We start from the raw sequence: 27,612 nt of genomic DNA on the forward strand, positions 1-27,612 counted from the left end.
TCCTGTGGGGTCATAGTCCTGTGGGGTCATAGTCCTGTGAGGTCATAGTCCTGTGAGTACATACCCCTGTGGGGGTCATATTCCTGTGGGGTCATACCTCTGTGAGGTCATAGTCCTGTGGGGTCATAGTCCTGTGGGGTCATAGTCCTGTGAGGTCATACGCCTGTGAGGTCATAGTCCTGTGAGGTCATAGTCCTGTGAGTACATACCCCTGTGAGATCATAGTCCTGTGGGGTCATACCTCTGTGAGGTCATAGTCCTGTGGGGTCATAGTCCTGTGGGGTCATAGTCCTGTGGGGTCAGAGTTCTGTGAGGTCATAGTCCTGTGAGTACATACCCCTGTGGGGGTCATAGTCCTGTGGGGTCATAGTCCTGTGGGGTCATAGTTCTGTGAGGTCATAGTCCTGTGGGGTCATACCCCTGTGAGGTCATAGTCCTGTGGGGTCATTGTCCTGTGGGGTCATAGTCCAGTGAGGTCATCGTCCTGTGAGGTCATACCCCTGTGAGGTCATAGTCCTGTGGGGTCATAGTCCTGTGGGGTCATAGTCCTGTGGGGTCATACCCCTGTGAGGTCATAGTCCTGTGAGGAAATAGTCCTGTGAGGTCATAGTCCTGTGAGGTCGTAGTCCTGTGAGAAAATAGTCCTGTGAGAAAATAGTCCTGTGAGGTCATACCCCTGTGAGGAAATAGTCCTGTGAGGTCATAGTCCTGTGGGGTCATACCCCTGTGAGGTCATAGTCCTGTGGGGTCATACCCCTGTGAGGTCATAGTCCTGTGAGGAAATAGTCCTGTGAGGTCATACCCCTGTGAGGTCATAGTCCTGTGGGGTCATAGTCCTGTGAGGTCATAGTCCTGTGGGGTCATAGTCCTGTGAGGAAATAGTCCTGTGAGGTCATAGTCCTGTGGGGTCATAGTCCTGTGGGGTCATAGTCCTGTGGGATAGGTTATTGATCAGTTTCGATTTACATCAGAAGTTTAGAAAAATTTAAAGTTTATTAAAAATTTTCATTATTATTAAACAAAATGTCTCCACAGCATAAAGTAGGAGGAGTCACCAAACCACAGGCTCCACCACATACATGACCAGAGCTGTACGGAGGGTGGGGGTCCAGGCATGTCCAGTGGTCTCACCCCCCATCAGGAGCAGACCTGTACAGAGGGTGGGGGTCCGGTTACCCACCATTTGTGATACCAGGAGATGAGAAATAATTCCAAGGTGAGAAACCGAACTCCTGACCAGGTCACACCCCTGTGAGATCATTATCCTGCGAGGTCATCCTCCTGTGAAGTCATCCTCCTGTGAGGTCAGGTCATCCTCCTGCGAGGTCATCCTCCTGTGAGGTCAGGTCATCCTCCTGTGAGGTCATCCTCCTGTGAGGTCAGGTCATCCTCCTGTGAGGTCATCCTCCTGTGAGGTCATCCTCCTGTGAGGTCATCCTCCTGTGAGGTCATCCTCCTGTGAGATCATTATCCTGCAAGGTCATCCTCCTGCAAGGTCATCCTCCTGTGAGGTCATCCTCCTGTGAGGTCAGGTCATCCTCCTGTGAGATCATCCTCCTGTGAGGTCACACCCCTGTGAGATCCTCCTCCTGTGGGGTCATACCCGTCTGATCATAGTGTGGTGTCCCGGTGCAGAACACCCTTGTCTAACTGCCCTGTCAGGTGGATGTCACCTTATGTGTCCTCTTCTGTCTTTATTGTGATTCTCATTGCTTAATGTCGTATGTTATGTCATGTAAGGGTTAATGTTATCTCTGTAGGAGGATGAGAAAGAGATCACATGAGCAGTCCAGCCAATCAAGGCCTCCTGCCCTTCTCCACCCAGGTCTGACCAGACAGGGAGGAGTTTAGTCCTATATTAGGCCCTGTATGCCTATGGTTTCTCACTGAATCCTTCATTACAATGGCACCTCAGCCAAACTCTCTTGCGATGAACTGTCCGCATCGCCTCTCCCCGCCAAACTGTCCGCATCGCCTCTCCCCCGCCAAACTGTCCGCATCGCCTCTCCCCGCCAAACTGTCCGCATCGCCTCTCCCCCGCCAAACTGTCCGCATCGCCTCTCCCCCGCCAAACTGTCCGCATCGCCTCTCCCCCGCCAAACTGTCCGCATCGCCTCTCCCCCGCCAAACTGTCCGCATCGCCTCTCCCCCGCCAAACTGTCCGCATCGCCTCTCCCCCGCTAAACTGTCCGCATCGCCTCTCCCCCGCCAAACTGTCCGCATCGCCTCTCCCCCGCCAAACTGTCCGCATCGCCTCTCCCCCGCCAAACTGTCCGCATCGCCTCTCCCCCGCCAAACTGTCCGCATCGCCTCTCCCCCGCCAAACTGTCCGCATCGCCTCTCCCCCGCCAAACTGTCCGCATCGCCTCTCCCCCGCCAAACTGTCCGCATCTCCTCTCCCCCGCCAAACTGTCCGCATCGCCTCTCCCCCGCCAAACTGTCCGCATCGCCTCTCCCCCACTCCAAACTGTCCGCATCGCCTCTCCCCCACTCCAAACTGTCCGCATCGCCTCTCCCCCACTCCAAACTGTCCTCATCGCCTCTCCCCCGCCAAACTGTCCGCATCGCCTCTCCCCCACTCCGAACTGTCCGCATCGCCTCTCCCCCACTCCGAACTGTGCGCATCGCTTCTCCCCCACTCCGAACTGTGCGTATTGCCTCCCCTGCAATTGTTGTAGTAAAGTTACAAGTGGTTTCCCTAACCTGGCATTGGAGGTGTCCTTACCGGGGCCTGGCACTAGCAACTGCTTCACTGTGTGGTGGTTAACTTTCCTGGCGTCATGAACATTCACCATGTATACAATACACACCAAACCTCTGCTCACCACAATAGTCCTGTGAGGTCATAGTCCTGTGGGGTCATAGTCCTGTGGGGTCATAGTCCTGTGGGGTCATAGTCCTGTGGGGTCATACTCCAGTGAGGTATTACTCCTGTGAGATTGAACAGCAGTGTCCTCACTCAGCTCCTCCGTTCACAGCTCACTGGCAGCCCTGTCGTCCATGTCCCCCTGGGGCAGTGTGGGGTCGGGGGGGGGGGGGGGGGGCTGGTGTTACAGCAGAGACTTCATGGACGACTGGTTGACGCTGGTGAGGTCTCCGTTCTGCGTCTTCTTGTGTCTGAGCAGCATGGAGCAGCGTCGATGATCAGGAGTGCCCCAACCGCATGGCAGGTACCTGAAAAGAAGAACACCGTGACTACAGGCCGCACACCCAGCTCCACCAGAACATAAGGAAGATAAGATAAGCCGCTGCCAGACACCGCTCATCTTCCAGATTAGACATGGTAACGTTCAACCACATTACTTATATATTACCAGAGATCAGCTGACCCCACACGTTACAGATCGGGGTATTGGGGCATCTCTATGGGGTCAGCAGGGGAGGGATGATCATTGTCTGGCAGAAGCTTATCTCCTCCTCAGGAATAACGAGTGGACAGCGTTCTGATGTGTGCCATGACAGGATGAGATGGCATGATACATAGTGATGCCCATCATGGCGCCAATCATCTTACCTCCACATTACGTATCCAATCCCGAGGAGCAGAAGTGACAAGCCCACCCCTAGGAGAAGCCACACTGTAAATAAGGAGATGTGAAGTGAGTACCGGGGGGCCACAGCCATAGACCCCCCCCCCCTCCCCACTGGAAAAGAGATCACCGGAACCAACTGACTCCTCTGACCTACCGGACATCTACAATACCACACCCCCCCCCCCCTCCAAGAGACCACCGGAACCAACTGACTCCTCTGACCTACCGGCCATCTACAATACCACCCCCACCCCCCAAGAGACCACCGGAACCCACTGACTCCTCTGACCTACAGGGCATCTACAATACCACCCCCCCCAAGAGACCACCAAAACCCACTGACCTACAGGCCATCTACTGTACCACCCAACAAGAGACCACCGGAACCCACTGACTCCTCTGACCTACAGGCCATCTACAATACCACCCCCCAACAGACCACCGAAACCCACTGATTCCTCTGACCTACAGGCCATCTACAATACCACCCCCCAACAGACCACCGAAACCCACTGATTCCTCTGACCTACAGGCCATCTACAATACCACCCCCCAAGAGACCACCGGAACCCACTGACTCCTCTGACCTACAGGCCATCTACAATACCACTCCCCCCCCAGAGACCACCGAAACCCACTGACTTCTCTGACCTACAGACCATCTACAATACCACCCCCCCAAGAGACCACCAGAACCCACCAACTCCTCTGACCTACAGGCCATCTACAATACCAACCCCCCTAGAGACCACCGGAACACACTAACTCCTCTGACCTACAGGCCATCTACAATACCACTACCCCCCCAAGAAACCACCGGAACCCAATGACTCCTCTGACCTCCAGATCATCCACAATACCACCCCCCAAGAGACCACCGGAACCCACTAACTCCTCTGACCTACAGGACATCTACAATACCACCCCCAAGAGACCACCAGAACCCACTGACTCCTCTGACATACAGGATATCTACAATACAACTCCCCAAGAGACCACCGGAACCAACTGGCTCCTCTGACCTCCAGACCATCTAAAATACCACCCCCCAAGAGACCACTGGAACCCACTAACTCCTCTGACCTACAGGACATCTACAATACCACTCCCCCCAAGAGACCACCAGAACCCACTGACTCCTCTGACCTACAGGACATCTACAATACCAATCCCCAAGAGACCACCGGAACCCACTGACCTCCAGGCCATCTAAAATACCACCCGCCAAGAGACCACCGGAACCCACTGACTCCTCTGACCTCCAGACCATCTACAATACCACCCCCCAAGAGAGCACCTGAACCCACTAACTCCTCTGACCTACAGACCATCTACAATACCACTCCTCCCCAAGAGACCACTGGAACCCACTGACTCCTCTGACCTACAGGCCATCTACAATACCACCCGCCAAGAGACCACCGGAACCCACTGACTCCTCTGACCTCCAGACCGTCTACAATACCACACGCCAAGAGACCACCAGAACCCACAAACTCCTCTGACCTACAGGCCATCTACAATACCACCCCCCAAGAGACCACCAGAACCCACTAACTCCTCTGACCTCCAGATCATCTACAATACCACCCGCCAAGAGACCACCGGAACCCACTGACTCCTCTGACCTCCAGACCGTCTTCAATACCACACGCCAAGAGGCCACCAGAGCCCACTGACTCCTCTGACCTACAGGACATCTACAATACCACCCCGCCAAGAGACCACTAAAACCCACTGACTCCTCTGACCTACAGACCATCTACAATTCCACCCCCCAAGGGACCACAAGAACCTACTGACTCCTCTGACCTCCAGATCATCTACAATACCACCCCCCAAGAGACCACTGGAACCCACTAACTCCTCTGACCTACAGGACATCTACAATAACACTCCCTCCCAAGTATTGGGCAGACTAGATGGGCCAAATGGTTCTTATCTGCCGACACATTCTATGTTTCTATGAGACCACCAGAACCGACTGACTCCTCTGACCTACAGGCCATCTAAAATACCACCCCCCCAAGAGACCACCTGAACCCACTGACTCCACTGACCCCCAGGCCATCTACACTACCACCCCCCAAGAGGCCACCAGAACCCAAGGACTCCTCTGACCTACAGGCCATCTACAATACCACTCGCCCCCCCCCCCCCCCCAAGAGACCACTTAACCCACTGACTCCTCTGACCTCCAGGCCATCTACAATACCACCCCCCTAGAGACCACCAGTACCCACCAACTCCTCTGACCTACAGGACATCTACAATACAACTCCCCCCCCCCAAGTATTGGGCAGACTAGATGGGCCAAATGGTTCTTATCTGCCGACACATTCTATGTTTCTATGAGACCACCAGAACCGACTGACTCCTCTGACCTCCAGGCCATCTACAATACCACCCCCCAAGAGACCACCGGAACCCACTGACCCCCAGGCCATCTACAATACCACCCCAAGAGGCCACCAGAACCCACTGACTCCTCTGACCTACACAGGCCATCTACAATACCACTCCCCCCCCCCCAAGAGACCACCAGAACCCACTGACTCCTCTGACCTACAGGCCATCTACAATACCACTCCCACCCCCCAAGAGACCACCAGAACCCACTAACTCCTCTGACCTACATGCCATCTACAATACCACCCCCCCCCCCCAAGAGACCACCAGAACCCACTGACTCCTCTGACCTCCAGATCATCTACAATAACAATCCCTGAAAGAGACCACTGGAACCCACTGACTCCTCTGACGTACAGGCCATCTACAATACCACCCCCCCCCCAAGAGACCACCAGAGCCCACTAACTCCTCTGACCTACAGGACATCTACAATACCACTCCCCCCAAGTATTGGGCAGACTAGATGGGCCAAATGGTTCTTATCTGCCGACACATTCTATGTTTCTATGAGACCACTGGAACCCACTGACTCCTCTGACCTCCAGGCCATCTACAATACCACTCCCCCCCCCCCCAAGAGACCACCGGAACCCACTGACTCCTCTGACCTCCAGGCCATCTACAATACCCCCCCCCCCAAGAGACCACCGGATCCCACTGACTTCACTGACCCCCAGACCATCTACAATACCACCCCCCCAAGAGGCCACCAGAACCCACTGACTCCTCTGACCTCCAGATCATCTACAATAACAATCCCTCCAAGAGACCACCAGAACCCACTGACTCCTCTGACATACAGGCCATCTACAATACAACTCTCCCACAAGACACCCCTCCCCCACCACAAGAGACCACCAGAACCCACTGACTCCATTGACCTACAGGAAATCTACAATACCACCCCCCAAGAGACCACTGGAACCCACTGACTCCTCTGACCTACAGGCCATCTACAATACTACTCCCCCCCCAAGAGACCACCAGAACCCACTGACTCCATTGACCTACAGGAAATCTACAATACCACCCCCCAAGAGACCACTGGAACCCACTGACTCCTCTGACCTACAGGCCATCTACAATACTACTCCCCCCCCAAGAGACCACCAGAATCCACTGACTCCTCTGATCTACAGGCCATCTACAATACCACCCCCAAGAGACCACTGGAACCCACTGACTCCTCTGACCTCCAGATCATCTACAATTACAACCCCTCAAAGAGACCACTGGAACCCACTGACTCCTCTGACCTACAGGCCATCTACAAAAACAATCCCTCCAAGAGACCACCAGAACCCACTGACTCCACTAACCTCCAGACCATCTACAATAACAATCCCTTCAAGAGACCACCGTAACCCACTGACTCCTCTGACCTACAGGACATCTACAATATCACCCCCAAAAAGACCACCGGAACCCACTGACTCTTCTGACCTACAGGCTATCTACAATACCACTCCCCCCCAAGAGACTACCAGAACCCACTGACTCCTCTGACCTACAGGCCATCTGCAATACAACTCCCCCCCCCCCCAAGAGACCACCAGAGCTCACTGATGCCTCTGACCTACATAACATCTACAATACAACTCCCCCTCCCCCAAGAGACCACCAGAACCCACTGACTCCTCTGACCTTCAGGACATCTACAATACAACTCCGCCCCCCCCAATAGACCACCAGAACCCACTGACTCTTCTGTCCTACAGGACATCTACAATACCACTCCCCCCCCCCCCCAAGAGACCACCGGAACCCACTGACTCTTCTGACCTACAGATCATCTACAATACCACACCCCAAGAGACCACCGGAACTCACTGACTTCACTGACCTCCAGATCATCTACAATACCACCCCCCCCCCAAGAGACCACCGGAACTCACTGACTTCACTGACCTCCAGATCATCTACAATACCACCCCCCAAGAGACCACCGGAACCCACAGACTCCACTGACCTCCAGGCTGACTACAATCCCCACAGAATAAGCGCCCACTCACCATTCCTGGAAGCATGTTGCTCACCACTGCCCCCCGCCATATGACGACTTTCATTTACACGTGGGGGAGGAGTTGTCCCAGAATATGGAGTGACCGATGTTTCCGGGATCCCCAGACCTGAAACACAGTGCAGGCCGAATCACCTCAAGACATTCAGCTCTCCATCCACCCTGCACATCCCGCCCCCGAGGAGTCAGTGCTCCTCCCCCACAGAGCAGTGAGGGGCACCCACCTCTGAACAGCAGCACGTATCCCGGGCCGCTGAGCTGATGGTCGGACTGGAAGGTTATCTGGAGGTGATAGGTTTGGAAGGTGATGGTGTTTGGAGGGTCTTGTCCCCCTCGGACCTGGAGCAGAATGTTCCCGCTGTCTCCGTCCTTCAGCTCTAGAACATCATTAGGATCCGAGATATGGAAGGAGCGGAACTGTATGTGTATAGCTGTGCCGCCGGGGAGGAGGATATCCCAGGAACAGGAGCGGTCGGCGCTGTACTCATCTGGGTAGTCGGGGGAGTAGAGGACCCCAGAGGTGGACGAGAAGTTCCCATCACATGACCCCACCCAGACTGCAGAGAAGACGACACAATATAAGGGGCCGACAATACACCAGGTGACCAACTCCCCGTGACCGCGCACTCACCACTGTACACACTGAGCCTCCCGTCACCGCCGCACAGCTCACTGCTCCGGCCAAAACACACCTGATCACACTGAGAGGCACCGACCATCTGCAGAGCGGCCATGTCCGCCGAGTCACCACAGAAACAAGCGTAACCGGCTTCCACACCCGCGTACTGACAGGAGGAAGAACAGAGGAACATAATATAGATGAGGTCAGGAGGTGAGAGGTCACAGTATGGATGAGGTCGGGAGGTGAGGGGACACGGTATAGATGAGGTCAGGATGTGAGAGGTCACGGTATGGATGAGGTCAGCAGGTAAGAGGACACTGTATGGATGAGGTCAGGAAGTGAGAGCACACTGTATGGAAGAGGTCAGGAGGTGAGAGCACACTGTATGGATGAGGTCAGGAGGTGAGAGCACACTGTATGGATGAGGTCAGGAGGTGAGAGCACACTGTATGGATGAGGTCAGGAGGTGAGAGCACACTGTATGGATGAGGTCAGGAGGTGAGAGCACACTGTATGGATGAGGTCAGGAGGTGAGAGGTCACAGTATGGATGAGGTCAGGAGGTCAAAGGTCACGGTATGGATGAGATTAGGAGGTGAAAGGTCACGGTATGGATGAGGTCAGGAGGAAAAAGGTCACGGTATGGATGAGGTCAGGAGGTGAAAGGTCACGGTATGGATGAGGTTAGGAGGTGAAAGGTATGGATGAGGTCAGGAGGTGAGAGGTCACGGTATGGATGAGGTCAGGAGGTGAGAGGTCACGGTATGGATGAGGTCAGGAGGTGAAAATTCATGGTATGGATGAGGTCAGGAGGTGAGAGGTCATGGTATGGATGAGGTCAGGAGGTGAGGGATTCTGTACCTTGTGGCCCATTCTCCGGCAGAACTGGATACAGGTCTGAATTGTGAGTTTTTTGGATGTTCCGCTGGATCCACTGAGGGCGGGAGGAGAACCCTGATCCACAAAGCAACCGAGGTACCCGGGCACTGGAGAGAGAGAGAGAGAGAGAGAGAGAGAAAAAGAGAGGGTGCGGTCTGACTGAGTATACAGGGTGTACGGGGGATTATACAGAGGTGTACGGGGATTATACAGAGGTGTACAGGGGATTATACAGAGGATTATACAGAGGTGTACGGGGGATTATACAGAGGTGTACGGGGATTATACAGAGGTTTATACAGAGGTGTACGGGGGATTATACTAAGGATTATACAGAGGTGTACTGGGGATTATACAGAGGATTATACAGAGGATTATACAGGTGATTATACAGAGGATTATACAGAGGTGTACGGGGGATTATACAGAGGATTATACAGAGGATTATACAGGTGATTATACAGAGGATTATACAGAGGTGTACAGGGGATTATACAGAGGATTATACAGAGGTGTACGGGGGATTATACAGAGGATTATACAGGGGATTACACAGAGGATTATACAGGGGATTATATAGGGGATTATACAGAGGATTATATAGAGGTGTACTGGGGATTATACAGAGGTGTACAGGGGATTATGCAGAGGTATATGGGGGATTATACAGAGGTGTACAGGGGATTATACAGAGGATTATACAGAGGATTATATAGAGGTGTACGGGGGATTATACAGAGTAGAGTAGAGTGTATAGCGGGCCCACATACTGTGGCAGGACGGGATGTCGCAGTACTTCCAGTAGATTCCTTCCTCGGTCTCGGACACGTAGCACCACGGCTGGACATCAGAGTCGGGGTTCCTGTACAAATACAACATGATCCCCAGAGATCAGGTCCCTCTCTGGCTACAATGATTGTAGTATCTGGGGGCCACGTCTACTCTAATGATTGTGGTGTCTGGGGGCCACGTGTAACCTAATGATTGGGATGTCTGGGGGCCACGTGTAACCTAATGATTGGGGTGTCTGGGGGCCACGTGTAACCTAATGATTGTGGTGTCTGGGGGCCTTGTCTAATCTAATGATTTGGGTGTCTGGGGGCCACGTGTAACCTAATGATTGTGGTGTCTGGGGGCCACGTGTAACCTAATGATTGGGATGTCTGGGGGCCACGTGTAACCTAATGATTGTGGTGTCTGGGGGCCACGTGTAACCTAATGATTGGGGTGTCTGGGGGCCACGTGTAACCTAATGATTGGGGTGTCTGGGGGCCACGTGTAACCTAATGATTGTGGTGTCTGGGGGCCTCGTCTAACCTAATGATTGGGGTGTCTGGGGCCACATTCACCTACAATGATTGTGGTGTCTGGGGGCCACGTCTTTGCTACAATGATTGTGGTGTCTGGGGCCACGTCTTACCTACAATGATTGTGGTGTCTGGGGGCCACGTCTTACCTACAATGATTGTGGTGTCTGGGGTCACGTCTTACCTACAATGATTGTGGTGTCTGGGGCCACGTCTTACCTACAATGATTGTGGTGTCTGGGGGCCACGTCTTACCTACATGATTGTGGTGTCTGGGGGTCACGTCTTACCTACAATGATTGTGGTGTCTGGGGTCACGTCTTACCTACAATGATTGTGGTGTCTGGGGGCCACGTCTTACCTACAATGATTGTGGTGTCTGGGGCCACATCTTACCTACAAAGATTGTGGTGTCTGGGGCCACGTCTTACCTACAATGATTATGGTGTCTGGAGGCCAAGTCTTACCTACAATGATTGTGGTGTCTGGGGGCCACGTCTTACCTACAATGATTGTGGTGTCTGGAGGCCACGTCTTACCTACAATGATTGTGGTGTCTGGGGTCACGTCTTACCTACAATGATTGTGGTGTCTGGGAGCCACGTCTTACCTACAATGATTGTGGTGTCTAGGGCATGTCTTACCTACAATGATTGTGGTGTCTGGGAGCCACGTCTTACCTACAATGATTGTGGTGTCTGGGGGCCACGTCTTACCTACAATGATTGTGGTGTCTGGGGCATGTCTTACCTACAATGATTGTGGTGTCTGGGGGCCACGTCTTACCTACAATGATTGTGGTGTCTGGGGGCCACGTCTTACCTACAATGATTGTGGTGTCTGGGGTCACGTCTTACCTACAATGATTGTGGTGTCTGGGGCATGTCTTACCTACAATGATTGTGGTGTCTGGGGCACGTCTTACCTACAATGATTGTGGTGTCTGGGGGCCACGTCTTACCTACAATGATTGTGGTGTCTGGGGTCACGTCTTACCTACAATGATTGTGGTGTCTGGGGCCACATCTTACCTACAAAGATTGTGGTGTCTGGGGCCACGTCTTACCTACAATGATTATGGTGTCTGGAGGCCAAGTCTTACCTACAATGATTGTGGTGTCTGGGGGCCACGTCTTACCTACAATGATTGTGGTGTCTGGGGGCCACGTCTTACCTACAATGATTGTGGTGTCTGGGGCATGTCTTACCTACAATGATTGTGGTGTCTGGGGGCCACGTCTTACCTACAATGATTATGGTGTCTGGGGGCCACGTCTTACCTACAATGATTGTGGTGTCTGGGGTCACGTCTTGCCTACAATGATTGTGGTGTCTGGGAGCCACGTCTTACCTACAATGATTGTGGTGTCTGGGGGCCACGTCTTATCTACAATGATTGTGATGTCTGGGGGCCACATCTTACCTACAATGATTGTTGTGTCTGGGAGCCACGTCTTACCTACAATGATTGTGGTGTCTGGGTGCCACATCTTACCTGCAATGATTGTGGTTTCCTAGTCCCAGCTCCCCGGATGGATCGGACTGTGTGTTGTAACGGTGCTGGATCGTCTGGTTCCAGTAAAGACAGGGAATCCTCTCTGCTCCGGCAAAACCGACCGACCCGCGGTAATCCCGACCATTTACCGTGAAACAATCAGAGAAATCTGAGAGAAAATATTCAGTGGAAATGTAAAACAAATAAGAAGAACACAGGAACGGTGAGGAGAGTACACTGATGTGGACGGTGAGGAGAGGACACTGATGTGGACAGGGAGGAGAGGACACTGATGTGGACAGGGAGGAGAGGACACTGACGTGGACAGGTAGGAGAGGACACTGACGTGTACAGGGAGGAGAGGACACTGACATGGACAGGGAGGAGAGGACACTGATGTGGACGGTGAGGAGAGGACACTGATGTGGACATGGAGGAGAGGACACTGATGTGGACATGGAGGAGAGGACACTGATGTGGACAGGGAGGAGAGGACACTGATGTGGACAGGGAGGAGAGGACACTGATGTGGACAGGGAGGAGAGGACACTGATGTGGACAGGGAGGAGAGGACACTGATGTGGACAGGGAGGAGAGGACACTGACGTGGACAGGGAGGAGAGGACACTGACGTGGACAGGGAGGAGAGGACACTGACGTGGACAGGGAGGAGAGGACACTGACGTGGACAGGTAGGAGAGGACACTGACGTGTACAGGGAGGAGAGGACACTGACATGGACAGGGAGGAGAGGACACTGATGTGGACAGGGAGGAGAGGACACTGATGTGGACATGGAGGAGAGGACACTGATGTGAACATGGAGGAGAGGACACTGACGTGGACAGGGAGGAGAGGACACTGACGTGGACAGGGAGGAGAGGACAATGACGTGGACAGGGAGGAGAGGACAATGACGTGGACAGGGAGGAGAGGACACTGACGTGGACAGGGAGGAGAGGACAATGACGTGGACGGGGAGGAAAGGAAACTGATGTGGACGGTGAGGGGAGACCACGTATAGGGACGGTGAGGAGAGGACACTGATGTGGAGGAGAGGACACTGATGGTGAGGAGAGGACACTGATGTGGATGGGGAGGAGAGGACACTGACGTGGACGGTGAGGAGAGACCACGTATAGGGACGGTGAGGAGAGGACACTGATGTGGACAGGGAGGAGAGGACACTGACGTGGACAGGGAGGAGAGGACACTGACGTGGACAGGTAGGAGAGGACACTGACGTGTACAGGGAGGAGAGGACACTGACATGGACAGGGAGGAGAGGACACTGATGTGGACAGGGAGGAGAGGACACTGATGTGGACATGGAGGAGAGGACACTGATGTGGACATGGAGGAGAGGACACTGATGTGGACAGGGAGGAGAGGACACTGACGTGGACAGGGAGGAGAGGACAATGACGTGGACAGGGAGGAGAGGACAATGACGTGGACAGGGAGGAGAGGACACTGACGTGGACAGGAAGGAGAGGACAATGACGTGGACGGGGAGGAAAGGAAACTGATGTGGACGGTGAGGGGAGACCACGTATAGGGACGGTGAGGAGAGGACACTGATGTGGAGGAGAGGACACTGATGGTGAGGAGAGGACACTGATGTGGATGGGGAGGAGAGGACACTGACGTGGACGGTGAGGAGAGACCACGTATAGGGACGGTGAGGAGAGGACACTGATGGTGAGGAGATTACACTGACGTGGACGGTGAGGAGAGGACACTGATGGTGAGGAGAGGTCATTGATGGTGAGGAGAGGACACTGATGGGGATGGTGAGGAGAGGACACTGATGGTGAAGAGAGGTCATTGATGGTGAGGAGAGGACACTGATGTGGACGGGGAGGAGAGGACACTGATGGTGAGGAGAGGTCATTGATGGTGAGGAGAGGACACTGATGGGGATGGTGAGGAGAGGACACTGATGGTGAAGAGAGGTCATTGATGGTGAGGAGAGGACACTGATGTGGACGGGGAGGAGAGGACACTGATGGTGAGGAGAGGACACTGATGGGGATGGGGAGGAGAGGACACTGATGTGGATGGTGATGAGAGAACACTGATGGGGAGGAGAGGACACTGATGGGGAGGAGAGGACACTGATGGGGAGGAGAGGACACTGATGGGGAGGAGAGGACACTGATGGGGAGGAGAGGACACTGATGGGGAGGAGAGGACACTGATGGGGATGATGAGATTCTTACCTGGTTCTGGATTTCTGGTGCGGACTACACGGTTCCTAAGGTTGTCACCTGACCAGCATTTATCCAGCCCCCCCACCCCCCCTATTGCGATTATGGGGTCAAGAAGGGACATTCCCCTAATATGAGGCAATCAGCTTCTCTCTTCCTTCTTCTGGATCCCCCTGTGGGGTTATAGGTCAGACTCTACGTGTCCAACCACAGGGGCCCCCACATGGATGTGTCTGGGGTCTCATCCCCTTTACTCGCTGAGACTGAGACCCCGACCTTTTAGAATCAGGACCTGAGACTGACATTATGTTCCTACACTAGGAGCTAGACCTTGGGGTTAGAGTTCCCGGGGAGGACTTTCCTGGTAACACAGGGGGCAGGAGCTTCACTATCATTCTCTGACATCAAAGAAAGAGGCGGCAGGGGAACTCCGACCCAGGGAGACCCGCAACGTCCCAGCACAAATCCCACATCAAAGGGTCCCAGGCAGAAGGAGCAGCCGCCTGAACACGCCGAGACCCCCGAGGCAGGAGCCAGATGGAAGGAGAGAAAAACAAAACAGGGTTAACCCTTTCATGACTGACACTTGGCATCACACACCTGGCAGGGAGAACTCCGACATCACAGGAACCACAAGTCCCAGGAGAAGCACGAGCATGTTCAAAGCAATGGAGATCCTGGAGATTCTGTGAGGGAGACCCCTTAAAATAATTAGACTGTAAGAGAAAAGAGAGGGATATGTAGGAGGGTATCAACCGAGAGGGACAGTCTACAGGATACCAGAAGAGCCCAAACTGGAGGGACAGTCTACAGGATACCAGAAGACCCCAAACTGGAGGGACAGTCTACAGGATACCAGAAGACCCCAAACTGGAGGGACAGTCTACAGGATACCAGAAGACCCCAAACTGGAGGGACAGTCTACAGGATACCAGAAGAGCCCAAACTGGAGGGACAGTCTACAGGATACCAGAAGAGCCCAAACTGGAGGGACAGTCTGCAGGATACCAGAAGACCCCAAACTGGAGGGACAGTCTACAGGATACCAGAAGACCCCAAACTGGAGGGACAGTCTACAGGATACAAGAAGACCCCAAACTGGAGGGACAGTCTACAGGAAACCAGAAGACCCCAACCTGGAGCAGGAGCAGGCAGCAGGAGACCCCAGTGTGAGACCGGCAGCAGGAGACCCCAGTGTGGAGACCGGCAGCAGGAGACCCCGGTGTGGAGACAGGCAGCAGGAGACCCCGTTGTCCAGACCGGCATCAGGAGACCCCGGTGTGGAGACCGGCAGCAGGAGACCCCGGTGTGGAGACCGGCAGCAGGAGACCCCGGTGTGGAGACCGGCAGCAGGAGACCCCGGTGTGGAGACCGGCAGCAGGAGACCCCGGTGTGGAGACTGCTTGCTTCTTTATGTGTCATTAGTCGCTCTTATATTGTGAGCAGCAGCTGCAGGCGTCTCGTGTCCGTACCTGCCCTCTCCACCTGTAGGAAGTCTCTTGTCTCATCTTTACCTGCAGGCGGCTGTTTCTCTGTTTAAGCAGTCATTTGTACCATTATTTCTATAGTACAGCAAATTAAACAGTCTCTGGGACCACCTGAGGTCACCACTGTGACCCCCATCATTGGTGGTAATGACCCTGCATCCATCAGTGCGGCCTCCAAATTGCAGGAGTCAGATCACTTGTTCATGAGCAAAGTCATATTTATGAGAAAAGCGCCACCTTCTGCCCCCTGTACTGTATGCAGAACTAGCACTAGACCTTCTTTTAGCCTTCAAACCAAATCCCACCTGGAAATGGGCAATTCTGCTGTAATATAGGATCATGTGGGCAGGATGACTTTATACAGGACATGATTCTCTATAGAGATCTGGAAGAGATCTGGATCCATCTGACCAGGCCATGTTTCTCTATATAAATCTGGATCCATCTGACCAGGTCATGTTTCTCTATAGAGATCTGGATCCATCTGATCAGGCCATGTTTCTCTATATAAATCTGGATCCATCTTACCAGGTCATGTTTCTCTATAGAGATCTGGATCCATCTGACCAGGACATTTTTCTCTATAGAGATCTGGATCCATCTGACCAGGCCATATTTCTCTATATAAATCTGGATCCATCTGACCAGGCCATGTTTCTCTATAAAGATCTGGATCCATCTGATCAGGCCATGTTTCTCTATATAAATCTGGATCCATCTTACCAGGTCATGTTTCTCTATAGAGATCTGGATCCATCTTACCAGGCCATGTTTCTCTATAGAGATCTGAATCCATCTGACCAGGCCATGTTTCTCTATATAGATCTGGATCCATCTGACCAGGCCATGTTTCTCTATATAGATCTGGATCCATCTGACCAGGACATATTTCTCTATAGAGATCTGGATCCATCTGACCAGGACATATTTCTCTATAGAGATCTGGATCCATCTTACCAGGCCATGTTTCTCTATATAGATCTGGATCCATCTGACCAGGACATATTTCTCTATAGAGATCTGGATCCATCTGACCAGGTCATGTTTCTCTATAGAGATCTGGATCCATCTGACCAGGACATGTTTCTCTATAGAGATCTGGATCCATCTGACCAGAACATATTTCTCTATAGAGATCTGGATCCATCTGACCAGGCCATGTTTCTCTATAGAGATCTGAATCCATCTGACCAGGTCATGTTTCTCTATATAGATCTGGATCCATCTGACCAGGACATGTTTCTCTATAGACATCTGGATCCATCTGATCAGGCCATGTTTCTCCACAGAGATCTGGATCCATCTGACCAGGACATATTTCTCTATAGAGATCTGGATCCATCTGACCAGGACATGTTTCTCTATAGAGATCCGGATCCATCTGACCAGGTCATGTTTCTCTATGAAGATCTGGATCCATCGGACAGGCCATGTTTCTCTGTATAGATCTGGATCCATCTGACCAGGCCATGTTTCTCTATAGAGATCTATATCCATCTGACCAGGTCATGTTTCTCTATAGATCTGGTTCCATCTGACTAGGCCATGTTTCTCTATAGACATCTGGATTCATCTGACCAGGTCATGTTTCTCTATAGAGATCTGGATCCATCTGACCAGGCCATGTTTCTCTATAGAGATCTGGATCCATCTGACCAGGCCATGTTTCTCCACAGAGATCTGGATCCATCTGACCAGGCCATGTTTCTCTATAGAGATCTGGATCCATCTAACCAGGCAGTGTTTCTCTATAGACATCTGGATCCATCTGACCAGGCCATGTTTCTCTATAGAGATCTGGATCCATCTGACCAGGACATGTTTCTCTATAGAGATCTGGATCCATCTGACCAGGCCATGTTTCTCTATAGAGATCTGGATCCATCTGACCAGGACATGTTTCTCTATAGAGATCTGGATCCATCTGACCAGGCCATGTTTCTCCACAGAGATCTGGATCCATCTGACCAGGCCATGTTTCTCTATAGAGATCTGGATCCATCTGACCAGGCAGTGTTTCTCTATAGACATCAGGATCCATCTGACCAGGTCATGTTTCTCTATAGAGATCTGGATCCATCTGACCAGGCCATGTTTCTCTATAGAGATCTGGATCCATCTGACCAGGACATGTTTCTCTATAGAGATCTGGATCCATCTGACCAGGTCATGTTTCTCTATAGAGATCTGGATCCATCTGACCAGGCCTTGTTTCTCTATAGAGATCTGGATCCATCTGACCAGGCCATATTTCTCTATAGAGATCTGGATCCATCTGACCAGGTCATGTTGCTCTAAAGAGATCTGGATCCATCTGACCAGGACATATTTCTCTATAGAGATCTGGATCCATCTGACCAGGTCATGTTTCTCTATAGAGATCTGGATCCATCTGACCAGGACATGTTTCTCTATAGAGATCTGGATCCATCTGACCAGGACATATTTCTCTATAGAGATCTGGATCCATCTGACCAGGCCATGTTTCTCTATAGAGATCTGAATCCATCTGACCAGGTCATGTTTCTCTATATAGATCTGGATCCATCTGACCAGGACATGTTTCTCTATAGACATCTGGATCCATCTGATCAGGCCATGTTTCTCCACAGAGATCTGGATCCATCTGACCAGGACATATTTCTCTATAGAGATCTGGATCCATCTGACCAGGACATGTTTCTCTATAGAGATCCGGATCCATCTGACCAGGTCATGTTTCTCTATGAAGATCTGGATCCATCGGACAGGCCATGTTTCTCTGTATAGATCTGGATCCATCTGACCAGGCCATGTTTCTCTATAGAGATCTATATCCATCTGACCAGGTCATGTTTCTCTATAGATCTGGTTCCATCTGACTAGGCCATGTTTCTCTATAGACATCTGGATTCATCTGACCAGGTCATGTTTCTCTATAGAGATCTGGATCCATCTGACCAGGCCATGTTTCTCTATAGAGATCTGGATCCATCTGACCAGGCCATGTTTCTCCACAGAGATCTGGATCCATCTGACCAGGCCATGTTTCTCTATAGAGATCTGGATCCATCTGACCAGGCAGTGTTTCTCTATAGAGATCTGGATCCATCTGACCAGACCATGTTTCTCTATAGAGATCTGGATCCATCTGACCAGGCCATGTTTCTCCACAGAGATCTGGATCCATCTGACCAGGCCATGTTTCTCTATAGAGATCTGGATCCATCTGACCAGGCCATGTTTCTCTATAGAGATCTGGATCCATCTGACCAGGACATGTTTCTCTATAGAGATCTGGATCCATCTGACCAGGCCATGTTTCTCTATAGAGATCTGGATCCATCTGACCAGGACATGTTTCTCTATAGAGATCTGGATCCATCTGACCAGGCCATGTTTCTCCACAGAGATCTGGATCCATCTGACCAGGCCATGTTTCTCTATAGAGATCTGGATCCATCTGACCAGGCAGTGTTTCTCTATAGACATCAGGATCCATCTGACCAGGTCATGTTTCTCTATAGAGATCTGGATCCATCTGACCAGGCCATGTTTCTCTATAGAGATCTGGATCCATCTGACCAGGACATGTTTCTCTATAGAGATCTGGATCCATCTGACCAGGTCATGTTTCTCTATAGAGATCTGGATCCATCTGACCAGGCCTTGTTTCTCTATAGAGATCTGGATCCATCTGACCAGGCCATGTTTCTCTATAGAGATCTGGATCCATCTGACCAGGTCATGTTGCTCTAAAGAGATCTGGATCCATCTGACCAGGTCATGTTTCTCTATAGAGATCTGGATCCATCTGACCAGGACATGTTTCTCTATAGAGATCTGGATCCATCTGACTAGGCCATGTTTCTCCACAGAGATCTGGATCCATCTGACCAGGACATGTTTCTCTATAGAGATCTGGACCCATCTGACCAGGACATGTTTCTCTATAGAGATCTGGACCCATCTGACCAGACCATGTTTCTCTATAGAGATCTGGATCCATCTGACCAGGCCATGTTTCTCTATAGAGATCTGGACCCATCTGACCAGGCCATGTTTCTCTATAGAGATCTGGATCCATCTGACCAGGCCATGTTTCTCTATAGAGATCTGGACCCATCTGACCTGGTCATGTTTCTCCACAGAGATCTGGATCCATCTGACCAGGCCATGTTTCTCTATAGACATCTGGATCCTTCTGACCAGGCCATGTTTCTCTACAGAGATCTGGATCCATCTGACCAGGCCATGTTTCTCTATAGAGATCTGGATCCATCTGACCAGGTCATGTTGCTCTAAAAAGATCTGGATCCATCTGACCAGGTCATGTTGCTCTAAAGAGATCTGGATCCATTTGACCAGGCCATGTTTCTCTATAGAGATCTGGATCCATCTGACCAAGTCAGGTTTCTCCACAGAGATCTGGATCCATCTGACCAGGCCATGTTTCTCTATAGAGATCTGGATCCATCTGACCAGGTCAGGTTTCTCCTCAGAGATCTGGATCCATCTGACCAGGACATGTTTCTCCACAGAGATCTGGATCCATCTGACCCGGTCATGTTTCTCTATAGAGATCTGGATCCATCTGACCAGGTCATGTTCCTCTATAGAGATCTGGATCCATCTGACCAGGCCATGTTTCTCTATAGAGATCTGGATCCATCTGACCAGGTCATGTTGCTCTAAAAAGATCTGGATCCATCTGACCAGGTCATGTTTCTCTATAGAGATCTGGATCCATCTGACCAGGTCATGTTGCTCTAAAGAGATCTGGATCCATTTGACCAGGCCATGTTTCTCTATAGAGATCTGGATCCATCTGACCAAGTCAGGTTTCTCCACAGAGATCTGGATCCATCTGACCGGGTCATGTTTCTCTATAGAGATCTGGATCCATCTGACCGGGTCATGTTTCTCTATAGAGATCTGGATCCATCTGACCAGGCCATGGTTCTCTATAGAGATCTGGATCCATCTGACCAGGTCATGTTTCTCTATAGAGATCTGGATCCATCTGACCAGGTCATGTTTCTCTATAGAGATCTGGATCCATCTGACCAGGTCATGTTTCTCTATAGAGATCTGGATCCATCTGACCAGGTCATGTTTCTCTATAGAGATCTGGATCCATCTGACCAGGTCATGTTTCTCTATAGAGATCTGGATCCATCTGACCAGGTCATGTTTCTCTATAGAGATCTGGATCCATCTGACCAGGTCATTTGCTCTAAAGAGATCTGGATCCATCTGACCAGGCCATGTTTCTCTATAGAGATCTGGATCCATCTGACCAGGCCATGTTTCTCTAGAGATCTGGATCCATCTGACCAGGTCATGTTTCTCTATAGAGATCTGGACCCATCTGACCAGGACATGTTTCTCTATAGAGATCTGGATCCATCTGACCAGGTCATGTTTCTCTATAGACATCTGGATCCATCTGACCAGGACATGTTTCTCTATAGAGATCTGGATCCATCTGACCAGGTCATGTTTCTCTATAGAGATCTGGACCCATCTTACCAGGACATGTTTCTTCTATAGAGATCTGGATCCATCTGACCAGGCCATGTTTCTCTATAGACATCTGGATCCATCTGACCAGGCCATGTTTCTCCACAGAGATCTGGAACCATCTGACCAGGCCATGTTTCTCTATAGACATCTGGATCCATCTGACCAGGCCATGTTTCTCCACAGAGATCTGGATCCATCTGACCAGGCCATGTTTCTCCACAGAGATCTGGATCCATCTGATCAGGTCATGTTTCTCTATAGAGATCTGGATCCATCTGACCAGGCCATGTTTCTCTATAGACATCTGGATCCTTCTGACCAGGCCATGTTTCTCTACAGAGATCAGGATCCATCTGACCAGGACATGTTTCTCTATAGAGATCTGGATCCATCTGACCAGGTCATGTTTCTCTATAGAGATCTGGATCCATCTGACCAGGCCATGTTTCTCTATAGAGATCTGGATCCATCTGACCAGGCCATGTTTCTCTATAGAGATCTGGATCCATCTGACCAGGCCATGTTCCTCTATAGAGATCTGGATCCATCTGACCAGGTCATGTTTCTCCACAGAGATCTGGATCCATCTGACCAGGACATGTTTCTCCACAGAGATCTGGATCCATCTGACCAGGTCATGTTTCTCTATAGAGATCTGGATCCATCTGACCAGGTCATGTTTCTCTATAGAGATCTGGATCCATCTGACCAGGTCATGTTTCTCTATAGAGATCTGGATCCATCTGACCAGGCCATGTTTCTCTATAGAGATCTGGATCCATCTGACCAGGTCATGTTTCTCTATAGAGATCTGGATCCATCTGACCAGGTCATGTTTCTCTATAGAGATCTGGATCCATCTGACCAGGTCATGTTTCTCTATAGAGATCTGGATCCATCTGACCAGGTCATGTTTCTCTATAGAGATCTGGATCCATCTGACCAGGTCATGTTTCTCTATAGAGATCTGGATCCATCTGACCAGGTCATGTTTCTCTATAGAGATCTGGATCCATCTGACCAGGTCATTTGCTCTAAAGAGATCTGGATCCATCTGACCAGGCCATGTTTCTCTATAGAGATCTGGATCCATCTGACCAGGCCATGTTTCTCTAGAGATCTGGATCCATCTGACCAGGTCATGTTTCTCTATAGAGATCTGGACCCATCTGACCAGGACATGTTTCTCTATAGAGATCTGGATCCATCTGACCAGGTCATGTTTCTCTATAGACATCTGGATCCATCTGACCAGGACATGTTTCTCTATAGAGATCTGGATCCATCTGACCAGGTCATGTTTCTCTATAGAGATCTGGACCCATCTTACCAGGACATGTTTCTTCTATAGAGATCTGGATCCATCTGACCAGGCCATGTTTCTCTATAGACATCTGGATCCATCTGACCAGGCCATGTTTCTCCACAGAGATCTGGAACCATCTGACCAGGCCATGTTTCTCTATAGACATCTGGATCCATCTGACCAGGCCATGTTTCTCCACAGAGATCTGGATCCATCTGACCAGGCCATGTTTCTCCACAGAGATCTGGATCCATCTGACCAGGCCATGTTTCTCCACAGAGATCTGGATCCATCTGATCAGGTCATGTTTCTCTATAGAGATCTGGATCCATCTGACCAGGCCATGTTTCTCTATAGACATCTGGATCCTTCTGACCAGGCCATGTTTCTCTACAGAGATCAGGATCCATCTGACCAGGACATGTTTCTCTATAGAGATCTGGATCCATCTGACCAGGTCATGTTTCTCTATAGAGATCTGGATCCATCTGACCAGGCCATGTTTCTCTATAGAGATCTGGATCCATCTGACCAGGCCATGTTTCTCTATAGAGATCTGGATCCATCTGACCAGGCCATGTTCCTCTATAGAGATCTGGATCCATCTGACCAGGTCATGTTTCTCCACAGAGATCTGGATCCATCTGACCAGGACATGTTTCTCCACAGAGATCTGGATCCATCTGACCAGGTCATGTTTCTCTATAGAGATCTGGATCCATCTGACCAGGTCATGTTTCTCTATAGAGATCTGGATCCATCTGACCAGGTCATGTTTCTCTATAGAGATCTGGATCCATCTGACCAGGTCATGTTGCTCTAAAGAGATCTGGATCCATCTGACCAGGCCATGTTTCTCTATAGAGATCTGGAACCATCTGACCAGGTCATGTTTCTCTATAGAGATCTGGAACCATCTGACCAGGACATGTTTCTCTATGGAGATCTGGATCCATCTGGCCAGGCCATGTTTCTCCTCATAGATCTGGATCCATCTGACCAGGCCATGTTTCTCCTCATAGATCTGGATCCTTCTTGCCAGGCCATGTTTCTCTACAGAGATCTGGATCCATCTGACCAGGTCATGTTTCTCTATAGAGATCTGGATCCATCTGAACAGGCCATGTTTCTCTATATAGATCTGGACCCATCTTACCAGGCCATGTTTCTTCTGTAGAGATCTGGATCCATCTGACCAGGTCATGTTTCTCTATAGAGATCTGGATCCATCTGACCAGGTCATGTTGCTCTAAAGAGATCTGGATCCATCTGACCAGGCCATGTTTCTCTATAGAGATCTGGATCCATCTGACCAGGTCATGCTTCTCCACAGAGATCTGGATCCATCTGACCAGGACATGTTTCTCCACAGAGATCTGGATCCATCTGACCAGGTCATGTTTCTCTATAGAGATCTGGATCCATCTGAACAGGCCATGTTTCTCTATAGAGATCTGGATCCATCTGAACAGGTCATGTTCCTCTATAGAGATCTGGATCCATCTGACCAGGACATGTTTCTTTACAGAGATCTGGATCCATCTTACCAGGCCATGTTTCTCTATAGAGATCTGGATCCATCTGACCAAGTCATGTTTCTCTATAGAGATCTGGATCCATCTGACCAGGCCATGTTTCTCCACAGAGATCTGGATCTATCTGACCAGGCCATGTTTCTCTATAGACATCTGGATCCTTCTGACCAGGCCATGTTTCTCTACAGAGATCTGGATCCATCTGACCAGGTCATGTTTCTCTATAGAGATCTGGATCCATCTGACCAGGCCATGTTTCTCTATAGAGATCTGGATCCATCTGACCAGGTCATGTTTCTCTATAGAGATCTGGATCCATCTGACCAGGCCATGTTTCTCTATAGAGATCTGGATCCATCTGACCAGGTCATGTTTCTCTATAGAGATCTGGATCCATCTGACCAGGTCATGTTGCTCTAAAAAGATCTGGATCCATCTGACCAGGCCATGTTTCTCTATAGAGATCTGGATCCATCTGACCAGGTCTGGTTTCTCCACAGAGATCTGGATCCATCTGACCAGGTCATGTTTCTCTATAGAGATCTGGATCCATCTTACCAGGCCATGTTTCTCTATAGAGATCTGGATCCATCTGACCAGGCCATGTTTCTCCACAGAGATCTAGATCCATCTGACCAGGCCATGTTTCTCCACAGAGATCTGGATCCATCTGACCAGGCAATGTTTCTCTATAGACATCTGGATCCTTCTGACCAGGCCATGTTTCTCTATAGAGATCTGGATCCATCTGACCAGGTCAGGTTTCTCCACAGAGATCTGGATCCATCTGACCAGGCAATGTTTCTCTATAGACATCTGGATCCTTCTGACCAGGCCATGTTTCTCTATAGAGATCTGGATCCATCTGAACAGGTCATGTTTCTCTATAGAGATCTGGATCCATCTGACCAGGCCATGTTTCTCCACAGAGATCTGGATCCATCTGACCAGGCCATATTTCTCTATAGAGATCTTGATCCATCTGCACAGGCCATGTTTCTCTATAGAGATCTGGATCCATCTGACCAGGCCATGTTTCTCCACAGAGATCTGGATCCATCTGACCAGGTCATGTTTCTCTATAGAGATCTGGATCCATCTGACCAGGTCATGTTGCTCTAAAGAGATCTGGATCCATTTGACCAGGCCATGTTTCTCTATAGAGATCTGGATCCATCTGACCAAGTCAGATTTCTCCACAGAGATCTGGATCCATCTGACCAGGACATGTTTCTCTATAGAGATCTGGACCCATCTGACCAGGACATGTTTCTCTATAGAGATCTGGATCAATCTGACCAGGTCATGTTTCTTCTATAGAGATCTGGATCCATCTGACCAGGCCATGTTTCTCCACAGAGATCTGGAACCATCTGACCAGGCCATGTTTCTCTATAGACATCTGGATCCATCTGTCCAGGCAATGTTTCTCTATAGAGATCTGGATCCATCAGACCAGGTCATGTTTCTCTATAGAGATCTGGATCCATCTGACCAGGTCATGTTTCTCTATAGAGATCTGGATCCATCTGACCAGGACATGTTTCTCTATAGAGATCTGGACCCATCTGACCAGGTCATGTTTCTCTATAGAGATCTGGATCCATCTGACCAGGCCATGTTTCTCTATAGAGATCTGGATCCATCTGACCAGGCCATGTTTCTCTATAGAGATCTGGACCCATCTGACCAGGACATGTTTCTCCACAGAGATCTGGATCCATCTGACCAGGCCATGTTTCTCTATAGAGATCTGGATCCATCTGACCAGGTCTGGTTTCTCCACAGAGATCTGGATCCATCTGACCAGGTCATGTTTCTCTATAGAGATCTGGATCCATCTTACCAGGCCATGTTTCTCTATAGAGATCTGGATCCATCTGACCAGGCCATGTTTCTCCACAGAGATCTGGATCCATCTGACCAGGCCATGTTTCTCCACAGAGATCTGGATCCATCTGACCAGGCCATGTTTCTCTATAGACATCTGGATCCTTCTGACCAGGCCATGTTTCTCTATAGAGATCTGGATCCATCTGACCAGGTCAGGTTTCTCCACAGAGATCTGGATCCATCTGAAAAGGACATGTTTCTCCACAGAGATCTGGATCCATCTGACCAGGTCATGTTTCTCTATAGAGATCTGGATCCATCTGAACAGGTCATGTTTCTCTATAGAGATCTGGATCCATCTGACCAGGTCAGGTTTCTCCACAGAGATCTGGATCCATCTGACCAGGACATGTTTCTCCACAGAGATCTGGATCCATCTGACCAGGTCATGTTTCTCTATAGAGATCTGGATCCATCTGACCAGGCCATGTTTCTCTATAGAGATCTGGATCCATCTGACCAGGCCATGTTTCTCTAGAGATCTGGATCCATCTGACCAGGTCATGTTTCTCTATAGAGATCTGGACCCATCTGACCAGGACATGTTTCTCTATAGAGATCTGGATCCATCTGACCAGGTCATGTTTCTTCTATAGAGATCTGGATCCATCTGACCAGGCCATGATTCTCCATAGACATCTGGATCCATCTGACCAGGCCATGTTTCTCTATAGATATCTGGATCCATCTGACCAGGCCATGTTTCTCCACAGAGATCTGGAACCATCTGACCAGGCCATGACCAGGCCATGTTTCTCTATAGACATCTGGATCCATCTGACCAGGCCATGTTTCTCTATAGACATCTGGATCCATCTGACCAGGCCATGTTTCTCCACAGAGATCTGGATCCATCTGACCAGGCCATGTTTCTCCACAGAGATCTGGATCCATCTGATCGGGTCATGTTTCTCTATAGAGATCTGGATCCATCTGACCAGGCCATGTTTCTCTATAGACATCTGGATCCTTCTGACCAGGCCATGTTTCTCTACAGAGATCTGGATCCATCTGACCAGGTCATGTTTCTCTATAGAGATCTGGATCCATCTGACCAGGCCATGTTTCTCTATAGAGATCTGGATCCATCTGACCAGGCCATGTTTCTCTATAGAGATCTGGATCCATCTGACCAGGTCATGTTGCTCTAAAAAGATCTGGATCCATCTGACCAGGCCATGTTTCTCTATAGAGATCTGGATCCATCTGAACAGGTCAGGTTTCTACACAGAGATCTGGATCCATCTGACCAGGACATGTTTCTCTATAGAGATCTGGATCCATCTGACCAGGACATGTTTCTCTATAGAGATCTGGATCAATCTGACCAGGACATGTTTCTCTATAGAGATCTGGATCCATCTGAACAGGTCAGGTTTCTCCACAGAGATCTGGATCCATCTGACCAG

General features: G+C 50.4%; 1 protein-coding gene across 1 annotated transcript; it reads right to left on the reverse strand.

The window, feature by feature from the left end:
* Window positions 1-3,050: 3,050 nt before the first annotated feature.
* LOC130310997 (kremen protein 2-like) lies at window positions 3,051-15,193 on the reverse strand (the record flags this gene model as incomplete). The annotated part of the gene is made up of 9 exons (XM_056552453.1): window positions 3,051-3,174; window positions 3,515-3,578; window positions 7,958-8,074; window positions 8,190-8,522; window positions 8,597-8,750; window positions 9,448-9,572; window positions 10,236-10,327; window positions 12,268-12,436; window positions 15,078-15,193. Coding segments are annotated over 9 exons (1,294 nt in total), but the record flags the coding sequence as incomplete, so codon positions are not given.
* Between the last annotated feature and the right edge of the window lie 12,419 nt (window positions 15,194-27,612).

Source organism: Hyla sarda, unplaced genomic scaffold (assembly GCF_029499605.1).
Source record: "Hyla sarda isolate aHylSar1 unplaced genomic scaffold, aHylSar1.hap1 scaffold_1615, whole genome shotgun sequence".
Lineage (NCBI taxonomy): Eukaryota > Metazoa > Chordata > Amphibia > Anura > Hylidae > Hyla > Hyla sarda.